Source organism: Aythya marila, assembly GCF_965140915.1.
Source record: "Aythya marila genome assembly, chromosome: 32".
In the NCBI taxonomy this organism is placed as follows: Eukaryota; Metazoa; Chordata; class Aves; order Anseriformes; family Anatidae; genus Aythya; species Aythya marila.
In genome coordinates, this window is record NC_139073.1 from 957,159 (window position 1) to 969,757 (window position 12,599).

Consider the following 12,599-nt stretch of genomic DNA (forward strand, 5'->3'; position numbering starts at 1 on the left):
CGCTTCCCGGCATGCACCGCGCTGCCGGCTCCCGGCACCGGAAGTGAGGCCCGGCTGGCCGGAAGTGAAGCGCTTCCCTTCCGGTGGGGACGCGTGAGGGAGGCGGCGGGGCGATGCCGACGGGCGACTACGAGTGAGGGAGCGGGGCCGGGCCCGGGGCGGCGGGAGGGGGCCTGAAGGGGGGGAGCGGGGCTCGGGAAGCGGAATCGGGGGCCGGGGGAGGGAATCGGGGCTCGTGGGGGGGCATTGGAGGGAAGCGGCGGGGAGTCGGGGCCCAGGGACGGAGCCCGGGGGGGGGGGGGGGGGGGGGGGCTTGGGGGCCTCAAAATGGCGGAGGGGGGAGCGGGGCCGGCGCCTGACGCTGTGCTGTGTCCGCAGCTCGAAGCCCAGCTGGGCCGACCAGGTGGAAGAGGAGGGAGGAGAAGACGGTGAGTGATCGGGGCGGGGGGGGGGGCGGCTTCCCTGCCCTCCCCCCGCCGCCCCCCTGATTTTTTTTCTCAAGAAAAAAAGCTCAAATTCCCCTCAAATCCCCCGCAGGGCTCGGTTCGGGGCTCCCAACCTTGGTTTCCAGGACTGAGAGAGGGAGCGGGCTGTGTGCGAGCCATGACAGAGAGCAGCGCTCCTCTCACCACCCATATGTCGCCCATTTTAGGGGCGGAGGAAGCCTGATTGTTGCAATTTTAAAGCTTTTCGGCTTTTTTTGTGCCCAGAAGAGAGCGTGGGGCTCCTCTCCTCCCTACTGGGAGAGGCTCTGCTTGCCACGATCCCATAAAACCAGCGATCAGACCCCACAAAAGCAGCAGGGTGCTTTCCCCCTTTGCTTTGCTCACTCCAAACCCTGGCAGCGATGATTTTCCACTTCTCTTCCCACAGACAAATGCATCACCAGCGAGCTGCTGAAGGACATCCCCCTGACAGGGGTGCTCGGGGGGAGCCTGAGCGCTGAGGCCGAGCTGCTGAAGGGAGGTAAGAGCTGCCTAAAATCCCCAGGGGGGGGGCTCTTCCCCTGCCCTTAAACCCCCCCGGGCAGCCCAGTCACTGCTCCCCACCCCGCAGGCCCGCTGCCCTCCCCGAAGGAGCTCATCAATGGCAACATCAAGACCATCACGGAGTACCGCGAGGAGGAGGATGGGAGGAAGGTGAAGGTGAGTGGGGCCTCTCCTTGCTGTCTCTCTCCCCCTTGTTGCTTTTGGGGGTGTTAATTGTCTCTGTGACCCTTCCCCAGATCATCCGCACCTTCCGCATCGAAACCAGGAAGGCCTCCAAGGCGGTGGCACGTCGGAAGGTGAGAGTTTTTTGTGGTGAGGGTAGCAGCAGGATGGATTTTCTTCCGTAGAAAGGGAAAAGCAGAAGGCAGCGCTCCAGGAGCTGCTGTTTTTTACCCGGTCTGCGTTTGGAATGGTTTGGGAAGGGAGCGTGAGTGAGGAAAACTTCCCAATCTGCCTCGTTTTTCCCCAGAACTGGAAAAAATTTGGCAACTCGGAGTTCGACGCCCCCGGCCCGAACGTGGCCACCACCACCGTGAGCGACGACGTCTTCATGACGTTCATCACGAGCAAGGAGGTGAGGCTGGGGGACGAGGCGGGGGGACACCCCGGGGAGCCCCTAAACGGGCCCAAAAGGTGCTGAGCCCCTCTCCTTGCGCCCAGGACCTCAACTGCCAAGAGGAGGAGGACCCGATGAACAAGCTGAAGGGCCAGAAGATCGTCTCGTGCCGCATCTGCAAGGGCGACCACTGGACCACGCGCTGCCCCTACAAGGACACGCTGGGCCCCATGCAGAAGGAGCTGGCCGAGCAGCTGGGGCTGTCCACGGGCGAGAAGGAGAAGCTGCCCGGAGGTACGGCACCCCGAATCCTTCCTCTGGGGGCTCTCCCCTGCCCGAATTTTGGGGCGGTTGGGGTTTTATCAGGCCTCCTGTTGTTTTTTTGTTTTTTTTTTGCCCGCAGAGCCGGAGCCGGTGCAGGCTCAGCAGAGCAAGACGGGCAAGTACGTGCCGCCCAGCCTGAGGGACGGCGCCAGCCGCCGCGGGGAGTCCATGCAGCCCAACCGCAGGGGTAAGGCTCGGCCTCCTCGGCCTCCTGTGTCCCCCCCGAGTGTCCTCTGCTCCCCCCTGAGCCTCCCCTGTCCCCCCAGCCGACGACAACGCCACCATCCGCGTCACCAACCTGTCCGAGGACACGCGTGAGACCGACCTGCAGGAGCTCTTCCGCCCCTTCGGCTCCATCTCCAGGATCTACCTGGCCAAGGACAAGGCCACGGGGCAGTCCAAGGTGGGGTCAGGAGGGATTTTTGGGGGCCGCCACCCCTCCCTGTTCTTCCTCCACACCTCCTCTTCCTCCTCCTCACCCCTCTCCCTCGTTTTTTTTCCCCAAGGGTTTTGCCTTCATCAGCTTCCACCGCCGCGAGGACGCGGCCCGTGCCATCGCCGGGGTGTCTGGTTTCGGCTACGACCACCTGATCCTCAACGTGGAATGGGCCAAGTGAGTACGGGAGGGTGCTGGGGGGCACCCAAGGGTGCTGGGGGGGCACCTAGGGATGCTGGGGGCTTGCCTCTGGCTGCTCCCATCCTCACCCCATCATTTTTTTTCCTCCGCAGACCCTCCACCAACTGACCCCGCTGCCTCCCCTCTGCGCAGCAGGCCCCTCGAAATAAAAATACTACAGCACTACGCCGCCGCGTCCTCTGTTTCTACCCTCCTAAGCTTTTTAGCCTAAAAAAAACAAGCAATTTCACCCCAAAAGTCGCACCACGACGCAACGCTGACGATTTAACCTTTACTCCCCCACCTCTCCGGGTGGAAAACGTTCACCCGAGGGCCTCGTGGCGCCCTGCGGCGGGGCCGTGTCCCCGTTCCGTGCTCCCGCCGCGCTCCGGGGCTGCAGCTCCAGGCTCTCCCCTTGCTCCTTGCAGCAGCAGCAGCAGCAACGCACGCTGTCGGCCAGCGCGGCGTAGAGCAGCGGGTGCAGGCAGATGTTGAAGTTGACGAGGATTTTGCCGAGCTGGGCGGCGGCGTGGACGGCCCGCGAGACGCCGCAGTCCTCCAGGGCCGGCCTCAGGCGGCGCCTCCACAGGTTGAGGTTGCGGAAGACGTGGTAGGGCAGGTAGGAGAAGGCGTAAAGGGCCACGCTGGCCCCCACCAGCACCCCGATCCTGCGTTTTTCCAGCGGGCTGAGGTGCGGGTTGCGAAAAACCACGCGGGCCACGGCGCCGTAGCAGAAGGCGGTGAGCAGGAAGGGCAGCGCGCAGCCCAGCGCCGCCAGCAGCAGGCTGTAGGGGATGTAACGGGGCAGGCGCTCCCGCGCCGCGCTCCCCAAGCACTCCACCGTCCCCTCCTCCTCCTGCAGCTCCGAAAAAACCAACGTGGGGGCTGAGAGCCCCGCGGCCAGCACCCAGACGGCCGCGCTCAGCGCTTGGGCGTGCCGGGAACGCAGCCGCCCGTGGAGCCGCAGCGGGTAAACGATGCCCAGGTAGCGGTTGAGGCTGATGCAGGCGACGAAGAAGGTGCTGCCGTAGAGGTTGCAGTTGAAGAGGAAACGTTCGAGCTTGCAGAGCGCGGCGCCGTAGCTCCAGCGTTTGGGAGGCCGGTAATAAGCCGCCAGGGCGGGCAGAGAGAGCGAGTAGAGGGCGCCGCTGACGGAGAGGTGGAAGGAATAAACCACGGGCGCCGGCCACGGGCGTTCGCGGGCCAAGCGGAACACGGCCAAGGCGTTGCCCAGCAGGGCCAGGGGGAATTGGGCCGCCAGCACCGGCCACAGCGCCTCCTGCGAGCGGCTGAAGTTGGTGCAGGGGCTGCCCGAGGTGGCGTTGGCCATGCCGGGGGTGGTTTTAGGGTCGCTGATTCAGCGTGGGGTGGTTGGAGGCGGATTGGGGAGGATTAGCGAGCCCCTTTGGGGTTTTTTGGGGGGTAGGATGCGTCCCCGCAGCCCCAAAACTCGTCCCACTCACCCCGTTGTGGCTCTGCGCCCGCTCCCAGTGCTCACCGTCCCCTCCGAGGTGGCAGCCGTGCTCTTCCTCACGCTGTCCCCGGTGCCCTTTGTGCTCCTCTTCCTCCCAGCACCCCACCCCGGGGCACCGAGGCTCAGGAAACGGGGCAGGGACGGGCGCTTCCCCTTCTCGAGCCACCTCAAAACCGCAGCCGTGACGGCCCCGTCCCCTTCCTGCTGGCACAAGCGGGCAGCTCGAGCTCTGCCCAATTAAATCACGCCCCACCTTAATTAAATTAAGCTGACCCCGCGTTTTCGCTCCCCCCCCCCACGGCCAGCACAGCACCACGTGCTCGTTCCAAGCGTGTATTGAGCAGGAGCAGGGCCCCCCCCCTCGGTGCCCACTTCCTTCTCCCCCCCACAGTCTCCACGCGTGGCAGGCGGCTGCAGCCTCAGCGCTTCCCCTTCTTGCCGTGCCCGGGCCGCCTGAAAATGATTTTTCCCCTGGCCAACAGCTTCCCTCGCCTCTTGGGGCCGTGCTTCTGTCCCTCCCGGGCCGGCCGCTCGCTTCCTCGTCCCGTTTTTCGCCCGGCTGCTCCTTGGGGCTTGGAGTCCGTCCGCGCCGGGCCCTTTTTTCGTGCCACCGGGCGAGGTTTTGGGGCTCCGGGCTGCTCCTGCTGGCTGCGCCGCCGGCGTTTCCGTGGCACGGCAGAGCCCGAGGGGCCTCGCGGCCTCTTGGCACGGTTGGGAAAGAGATCTGGGCGGGCGGATGCCGAAAATAAAAACACAAAAAGGGGAAGTTTAGCGGGGCAGAGGGGTTGGCCGGGCGGCGTTGGCGCCGGGGGAGGTGTCAGCGCGTTTACTTGCAACCGAGATCACGGCAAGCTCAGGGTTTTTCGCTTCATCAGCCACGCAGGGAGGAAAAAAAGAGAGGCTGAGCCTCAGCCCCTCGTGGACTCACCTTCGTCGGGCTCCTGGCCCAGCTCCTGCCGGTAATATTCGGCGTCGCTCTCGTCCGACTGCCCGGCCGCATCCTGCTGCTCCGGCGCCCCGGGGTCCTCGGCGTCGCTGTCGCCGTCCTGCTGCCGTTTCCTCCGGATCCCCGCGAGGCTTTTCTCCCTGCCAAAGCGTTGTTGGTGCTCAACCAGCCTCCGATCCCGCTGCCTCCTCCTCCTCTCCTCCCTTCCCTGCCCTCCCGCCTCACCGGTGAGCCTCCCGCTGCTGCCGCTTGCGCTCCACGGCCGCCTCCTGCTGCTGCCGCCGCTCCGTCTTCAGCTTCAGCTTCGCCTCCTTCCTCGCCAGGATCTCCTGCACCTCCTCCTCCGTTTTGTGAACTGCCGGGGAGAAAACCGAGCTCCAGGCGCCGACCTCAACCCCCCCAACAGCGGAGGCTCAGCAGGGAGAAGCCCGGCGCCACTCACTGAAGCTGTGGAAGAGCACGTTGCCCTGCGCCAAGCCCTCCTCCACCTTCACGAGCTGCAGCGTCATGCGGGGCCCGATCTAGGCGAGGCGGGAGCAGAAAATCAGCTCAGCCCCGAGCTCCCCGGGACGATCGCGGCCTCCACGGCGCCGTCGGGAGGCCGGGGTCCTCCCCACGCACCTCGGTGAGGCGCACGGCGCTCTGCTGAGCCTTCATGTTGCCCCGGCCGGCGTAGGCTTGAGGCAGCTCCAGGGTGTTGTGGGTCCCGTCCTGCTCGGCCTCGCTCTCCGACAGGTTGATGTCTCTGCCCGGGAGGAAGAGGAGCGTTGGGGCCGGGAGGAAGGCGCCTCCGAACCCTTCTGGCCCCGCACGCACTTCACCAGCAGCTCGCTGATGTCCTCCAAGCGGCTCATGTTGGGGAATTTCTCCTGCAGCAGCTTCTTCAGGCCCTTGCTCACGCCCACGGGCACCACCTTCACGCTGCTGCGGGGCGAGGAAGAGGAGGAGGAGGTGAGCAGGGCCGAGCAGTGAGGGAAAAGAGAGGGAAAAAAGGATTTCCAGGCACACAGCACCGTGCTTACTAGTGTCGGAAATCCAGGAGCTGCGTCTCGGCGTCGTAGCTGATGAGCAAACACCTCTTGATGTTGTTGAGGTTGACCTGCGGGCAGAGGAGGAGGAGTTTTAGGAGGAGAAACGAGCCCCGCGGGGGGGATCCCGGAGTCGGACCCGCCTCACCTTGTGGACGTTGATGGAGGGAAACATGTTCTGGAACATGCTGGCCATCAGCTTGACGTGGATCTGCTGGAGGCCGAAATTGCTGAGCACCAGCAGCGGGTGCTGGGTGAACTGCTGCTCGTGCATGCGGTGCCGTTTGAGGGACGAGACCACGTCCTTGATCAGCGAGTACTGCGGGGGCAACGGGGTGGTGGCGATGAGGAGCTGCTCCACGACCCAACAGGGGTGGAATCAGCGCACGGGGACACCCACCTGCATCACTTTGAACGTCAGCGTCGGGCCCCCGGGCAGCCGAAACAGCTTCTGCGGGGAAAAAGGGAACGATGAGCAGGGGGGGAGGCGACTTTCAACCCCCCGGAGCGAGCGCCGCAGCCGCATCAGTGCGTTTACTTTGCACAAAATCAGCGCCGAGGCTCAGCAGGAGTTTGTCATCAGCTGCAGCTGCCAGCAGAGGGAGGAAATCCACCCCCAAAATCGTCCCCTCCCACCCCAAAAAAAGACCCGCAGCCACTCACGAAGTTGATGCTGGAGGTCGATTTGCTGAAGACCAAAAAATGCGTCACCCCCAGCGGCCCGGCCACAGCCACGAAATCTTTCATCGAGTTTTTTTTCCGCACCTGCAGCGGGGGGAAAGGGGCAAACCCTTGAAATCCTTCCCCCGGGAGGTTCCCGGTGAGCCCGGTAACCGGGGCAGGATCCGTCCCCGTGCTCACCTTGAGGGCCCGGGCGGTGTAAGGCTCCATCACCTTGCGCACGTCCAGGATGAGCTGGCGCACGTTCTTGCCCACGCGGCCACGGTGGAAGACAAAGGAGTGGGGGACGGTGCCGAAGTCCTGCTGCGCCTGCTGCACCGCCGCCGCCCGCTCCTTCTTCTGGTTCTTGGTCTGTGGGGGCAACTGGTCAGGACCGGGAAGGGGCAGGAAAGGGGGTGCAGCCCTCCCCGGGACCCCCCAATCCATGCTGTGTTCCCCCCCGGGAAGGACGGAGCCCCGGTTCTGGGGGTGCTGTGCTCCGGGGGGTGCCTGGTTCTGGGTTCCCCGTTCTCTAAGGCATGGCCCTGCCCCTTCCCCATTTTGTGAAGCCCGTTCCTGGCCTGTTCCCTGAGTTCTGGTCCCGGTTCCTGCCCCGGTTCCCTGCTCCTGGCCCCCTCCCGTTCCCCCGGCCCTTTCCCCGTTCCCTGAAGCCCGGTCCCGGTCCCTTCCCTTACCCCATAGCTCCCAGGACCCGCTCCTGGCCCCTTCCCTGCCCCCTTTCAGCCCATTTTGGGTCCCTTCACCCCATTCCAGCCCTTCCCCGCTCCCTGAAGCTGGCTCCCGGCCCCTTTGCCGTTCCCCAAGGCCCCTTCCCCGCTTCCCCAGCCCCCGAGGCCGGCTCCCGGTTCCCTCCCCGCTTCCCCGAGACCCGGTCCTTTCCCCGATCCTGCTCCCAGCCCCTCCCCACTCCCCCAGACCCGTTCCCGGTTCCTTCCCCGCTTCCCCCAGCCCCAACCCCGACCCCCCCCACTCCCCCCAGCCCCCCAGGCCCAGCGCCTCCCCGAGGCCTGGTCCCGGTCCCGGTGCCCCGAGCCCCTTCCCCGGTTCCCCCCGGCCCCGTGACCCCCAAATCCCGCTCCCGGTCCCGTTCCCGACCCCCTCCCCGGTTCCGTGCCCCCCGTCCCGTTCCCGTTTCCCCCCCCCCGGACCTTGCTGGGCCTCCCCATCTCCCCGCCGCCTCCTCCTCCGCCGCCGCCGCCACCATGCGGCCGCCGCCACTTCCGGTGCCCACCCTTGAAGCGTTCCCCCGTTGCGTCACTTCCGGCCGGTCCCCCGCTCCGACGCGCCCCCGAGCCCGCTCCTCGCGTTCCGCCCCCCCTGTTGCCATGGTTACGCGGCCCCCCCACCCCCCAAAAATCCCCCCCGGAGGCCTCCGAGGCCCGGGGGTACCGGGGGGGGTTTCTCAGCCGGTCCCCGGCCCGGCTCCGAGCCCCCCCCCCCGTGTAGCCGCCAGCACAAAGCTCAGTGCAATGGGGGGCGAAGTCACAGCTTTAATGGAGCCCCCCCGGGGGTCCCCAAAACCCCTCGGGGCTCCACAACGTCCTCAGAGCCCCCCTGGGGGCTCCCCAATACCCCCAGAGCCAGCAACATCCTCAGCCCCCCCTCCTCAGAGCCACCTGAAGTCCCCCCAGGGCTCCCCAATATCCTCAGACCCCCCCTCAGTGTTCCCCAAAGCCCCCCCAGGGCTCCCCAGTACCCTCAGAACCCCCCCAGACCTCCCCCTGACACTACTCCAAACACCCCAAAACCCCCAAAGCCCCCCCAGGGCTTCCCAACACACTCAGAGCCCCCCTCAGGACTCCACAACATCCCCCAAGTCCCCCCAGGACTCCCCCAATACCCCCAGAGCCCCTTCCCCACATCCTCAGAGCCCCCCCCAGGGGTCCCCAACACCCCCAGACACCCCCCAGATCTCCCCAACCTCCTCAGAACCCCCTCAGAACTCCCCAAAACCCCTCCAGAGCCCCTTCAGCGCCCCCCAAGCTCCCCCTCAAGCTCCCTCAGGCCTCCCCTTGGCACTACCCCAAACACCCAACAACCCCAGACCCCCCCGTGCCTCCTCAGGGCTCCCCAACACCCCTAAAAACCCCCAAAGCTTCCCCCCCCAAAAAAACAGAGACCCCCCCTGGGGTTGCCCTAGGGTTCCCTGAACCTAAAGCCCCTCAGAGCTGCCCCCCAAACACCCTAAAACCCACAGAAATGCCCCAATACCTCCAGTTCCCCCCCCCCCCAAGCCCTGTAACCCTTTGAGGCCCCCCAAAACCTCCCCCCACCGGTCCCCAAGCCCCCTCCCCACCTCCTCGCTGCCCCCCGAGCCTCCCCGACCCCCTCCCCACACCTCAGAGGGCCGAGCCCCGGCAGGACCCCCACCCCTCTCCCATCCCTTCACCCCCCTGCCCACAACCGGGGTGCTCAGGGCAGCGCCCCCACCACCTCCCCAACCCCAATCCCAACAAAGGGGGGGGGGGCCGCCGTTGGTCCGAAGACCCCCCCCCACCTTTTTTTTTCCCCGGCAAGACCCCCGCCGCGCTCAGAGCGGGGCGATCCTGCGGCGGAAGCAGCCGCAGGTGAGGCACCGCAGCACGGCCATGCTGAGGTGGAAGAGGGTCCCGTAGTGGAAGAGGAGGCGGTAGTAGGTGCCCACCGACAGGTCCCCCGAGGGGTCGGCGTATTTGAGGGCCACCAGCGGCGTGTAGAGCCCGTTGGTCTGCGTGCGGAACGCCGGCCGCCGCGCCCCGATGACGCTCACCATAGCCTGGGGACGGATGAAGCCGCCTAAGCCTTGAGGCGCCGAGGGTCCCCTTCGAAGGCATGGCCCCAAATCGTGTCCCCCCCCTTCCCACCCCGTCCTCCTCGCACCTCGGCCACGGCCGCCGGGCTCTGCCCCAGCGTGGCGAAGATCTCGTGGGAGGCCGGCAGGTAGACGTCCTTGAAGTACCGCACCGTGGCCTCGTCGGCGCCGGGGAATTCGGAGCGCGCCACCTCCTCCATCAGCTTCAGCTCGAAGTCGGTGTTGACGGGGCCCGGCTCCACCATGGAGACGCTGTAAGGGTGTGGAGAGCTCAGGCGGGGGCTCTGCGGGGTCCCCCCGATCCTATTCTCCCCCCCTGAGGTCTCCTGGTGCTCACAAGACGTTGAACTGCAGCAGCTGCACGGCCAGGCTCTCGCAAAACCCCTCCACGGCGAACTTGGAGGCGGCGTAGACGTCATTGAAGACGATCCCTGAAGGAAAAGAGGGGCTGGGGTGGGCGAAGCCCCCCCCAAAACCACCATGGTCGTCATCGTCCCCCTCTTCGGGGCCTCACCCTGCAGCCCCATGACGCTGCTGACCACCACGATGTGGCCGCTGCGGCGCCGCTTCATCTCGGGCAGGACGGCCTTGATCATCCTCACCGCCCCGAAGAAATTGGTCTCGAAGACGCGCTTCATCTCCTCCACGCTGATGCTCTCCACGGGGCCCACGTGCCCCACGCCGGCGTTGTTCACTGCGGCGGCCCCGGAGGGGGCTCAGAACCCAATCCTGGTCCCCATTTCCCCCATACACACCCCCTCTTAACCCCGCTGTCCTCACCCAGCACGTCCACCCGGCCCCCGGGGATGCTGCTCAAGCACTCGGCCACCGAGCTGTCGCTGCAGACATCGAGGCGTTGGATGCTCAGCGTCTTGCCCAGCGCCGACCCCGCCGCCTCCTCCAGCTTCCCCTTCTTGCTCAGGTCCCGCATGGTGGCGATGACTGCGGGGAACCCCGCAGTTGTAGGGCCGAGGGTTGGAGAGCCAAACCCGGGCGGCCTTTTTCCCCTAAGCTGCTTTGGTAACACTCTAAAGCCTCTAAATCCTTCTCCCGGAGACTAATCCCCGCTGTAGGGTCGGCCACGGGGTGCACGGGGTGAGGGGACGCGGCGAGCAGGGGGCATGGGGTCGAGGATAGGGTGCGGGGACCCCGTGTGGGTCCGCTCGGGTGCTGCAAACACCGGCCCCAAGCGTGGTGTGTGCTGCAGGTGCCGTCCCCGACCCCGTCCCTGTCCCTGTCCCCGTGTCCTCGCGTCCCCAAGCACATGGGGGACACCTGGGTGAAAGGGGGCGTGAAATTTTTTGGGGCGCTACGGGGAGGAAGAAACCCCGAGGGTGCCCTCGTTGGGGTGAGCGCAGCAAGGTGGGACCCCAAACCCTTCGCCCTCCCGACCCCAAAAGGATTTCTAGGGCCGAGGGTCGCCCTCCTCACCCTGGAAGCGGCGCTGGGGGTCCTGCGCCAGCCTCACGGCCACGGCCAGGCCGATGCCGGAGGAGCAGCCAGTGACGAGGACGGTGCGGGGCGCGGGGCCGGCCATGGCTGCGCTGGCCTCGAGTCCAAAGGCTCTTATGGGATCAGGACCCGGCGTCACGTGGCGGCGGGATCAGCCTCCCCGAGCCCATAGCGGGGTCCCACAGCCTCCAGCCCCCATCCTTTGCCCATAGCCCCCCCCCAAAAAACAAATAAAAACCCCAAACGGGGGCACGCGGCGCTGCGGCCCTATAGCGAGGTGCTGCCACGGGGACCCCATATCCCCCCCCGGGGTGGTTTAGGGGCGCTGCCACAAGGTGCCCATGGGGTTGGGGAGGGGGCTGCGGTGCCATATGGGGTCGGGGGGCTCGGCTCAAAGGCCGGGGGGCGTCCGGGGGGGGCCCTGTTACTGCAGAAACCATGGTAAATATTTGCCAGGAAATGGGAAAATGGGGTCAGCGGGGCCGTGACTCAGGCGATGAGGCAATGGGGTGGCTGCGGCCAGCCGGGCCCCGGGGGCCAGCACGGGCGAGCGGCAGCTGTGGTGTGGGGCCGGGCGCCCCCAAATCCCCCCCCCCTTTAACCCTCCAGGCTTTGCTGTGGGGTTGGGAGCACCATAGGGGGGGGGGGCTGTGCACCCCAAAACCTCGCTGTGGGGCTGGCAGTGGGGTTGGGGGGTGCGCGTTCCCGATCCTGCTGTCCTCGCTGGGGGGCTGGAAGTGATTTGGGGTCTTGCAGCCCTAAATTTGGCTGTTTCGGGGGGGGGGTGCACCCCCAAACCTGGCGGGGGGGGGTGTCTTGCACCCCCAAAGCTGCTCTTTTGTGGGGTTTTTTTTGAACCCCTAAACCTGCCCATGGGGTCAGAGTAGGATGAGGGGCTCAGCACCTCTAAACCTGCCTGGGGGGGGGGATCTTGTACCCCCAAATATGCCCATGGGGGGGTCCTGCACCCCCAAATCTGCCCGGGAGGGTGCAGTGCACATCCAAACCTCCCCATTTGGGGTTTTGTGTGCCCCAAACCTGCTTGTGGGGCTGGGAGTGGGGTGGGGAACATGTGCCTCTAAACCTACTTGGGGGGGGGTCTTGTACCCCCAAATCTGCCCGGGAGGGGGCAGTGCACCCCCAAACCTCCCCATAGGGGGCAATTTTGCACCCCCAAACCTCCTCATTTGGGGTTTTGCGTGCCCAAAACCTGCTTGTGGGGCTGGGAGTGGGGTGGGGGACAAGTGCCTCTAAACCTACCTGTGTGGGGGGGTCTTGTACCCCCAAATCTACCCCGGGGGGGGGCAGTGCACCCCAAAACCTCCCCATGGGGGGGCAGTTCGGCACCCCGAAACCTCATTTGGGGTTTTGCGTGCCCCGAAACTTGCCTGTGGGGCTGGGAGTGGGGTGGGGGTCATACTCCTCTAAACCTACCTGTGTGTGGGGGGGTCTTGTACCCCCAAATCTGCCCGGGAGGGGGCAGTGCACCCCCAAACCTCCCCATGGGGGGCAATTTTGCACCCCCAAACCTCCCCATTTGGGGTTTTGTGTGCCCCCAAACTTGCCTGTGGGGCTGGGAGTGGGGTGGGGGTCATACTCCTCTAAACCTGCCTGTGTGGGGGGGTCTTGTACCCCCAAATCTACCCCGGGGGGGGGCAGTGCACCCCAAAACCTCCCCATGGGGGGGCACTTCGGCACCCCCAAACCTCCTCATATGCGATTTTGCGTCTCTCCCCCCCAGC

General features: G+C 66.1%; 3 protein-coding genes across 4 annotated transcripts; 1 reads left to right on the plus strand and 2 right to left on the minus strand.

The window, feature by feature from the left end:
* Window positions 1–43: 43 nt before the first annotated feature.
* On the plus strand, window positions 44–2,671 carry EIF3G (eukaryotic translation initiation factor 3 subunit G; the record flags this gene model as incomplete). Of its 2 annotated transcripts, XM_082781757.1 has the most annotated exons (11): window positions 44–133; window positions 379–428; window positions 874–966; window positions 1,057–1,145; window positions 1,226–1,285; window positions 1,459–1,563; window positions 1,650–1,839; window positions 1,949–2,056; window positions 2,136–2,272; window positions 2,376–2,482; window positions 2,599–2,671. In XM_082781757.1, the coding sequence occupies exons 1-11, from the start codon at window positions 114–116 to the stop codon at window positions 2,612–2,614; spliced, it is 975 nt and encodes a 324-aa protein (XP_082637883.1). In that variant the 5' UTR covers window positions 44–113. The 2 variants fall into 2 exon arrangements, with proteins under 2 accessions (XP_082637883.1, XP_082637884.1); XM_082781758.1 differs by lacking the exon at window positions 2,599–2,671 and having other exon boundaries at window positions 2,376–2,486.
* An 89-nt stretch (window positions 2,672–2,760) lies between these two features.
* LOC309889043 (uncharacterized protein) lies at window positions 2,761–7,832 on the minus strand. Its single transcript, XM_082781719.1, has 13 exons — window positions 7,763–7,832; window positions 6,795–6,965; window positions 6,597–6,698; window positions 6,334–6,384; window positions 6,082–6,252; window positions 5,928–6,004; window positions 5,722–5,829; window positions 5,527–5,650; window positions 5,348–5,426; window positions 5,131–5,260; window positions 4,888–5,045; window positions 4,386–4,683; window positions 2,761–3,837 (listed from the first exon to the last, which is right to left on the minus strand). Exons 1-13 carry the CDS (start codon window positions 7,778–7,780, stop codon window positions 2,778–2,780), a joined length of 2,547 nt encoding a protein of 848 aa, XP_082637845.1. The 5' UTR covers window positions 7,781–7,832; the 3' UTR covers window positions 2,761–2,777.
* Window positions 7,833–9,091: 1,259 nt separating this feature from the next.
* Window positions 9,092–10,949, minus strand: RDH8 (retinol dehydrogenase 8). Its single transcript, XM_082781841.1, has 6 exons — window positions 10,837–10,949; window positions 10,186–10,347; window positions 9,920–10,099; window positions 9,743–9,836; window positions 9,474–9,657; window positions 9,092–9,369 (listed from the first exon to the last, which is right to left on the minus strand). The coding sequence occupies exons 1-6, from the start codon at window positions 10,940–10,942 to the stop codon at window positions 9,145–9,147; spliced, it is 951 nt and encodes a 316-aa protein (XP_082637967.1). The 5' UTR covers window positions 10,943–10,949; the 3' UTR covers window positions 9,092–9,144.
* Window positions 10,950–12,599: the final 1,650 nt, after the last annotated feature.

Excerpts from the sequence above, each read along its gene's own strand:
- LOC309889043 (XM_082781719.1), bottom strand. Across the intron at positions 6,005-6,081 it reads CCTCCATCAACGTCCACAAG|GTCAACCTCAACAACATCAA; the intron begins GTGAGGCGGGTC and ends CTCTGCCCGCAG. Across the intron at positions 5,830-5,927 it reads CTCCTGGATTTCCGACACTA|CAGCGTGAAGGTGGTGCCCG; the intron begins GTAAGCACGGTG and ends CTCGCCCCGCAG.
- RDH8 (XM_082781841.1), bottom strand. The coding sequence starts at position 10,942 with ATGGCCGGCCCCGCGCCCCGCACCGTCCTCGTCACTGGCTGCTCCTCC. Across the intron at positions 9,658-9,742 it reads CTGCTGCAGTTCAACGTCTT|CGTCTCCATGGTGGAGCCGG; the intron begins GTGAGCACCAGG and ends ACACCCTTACAG. Across the intron at positions 9,370-9,473 it reads GCCCGGCGGCCGTGGCCGAG|GCTATGGTGAGCGTCATCGG; the intron begins GTGCGAGGAGGA and ends ATCCGTCCCCAG.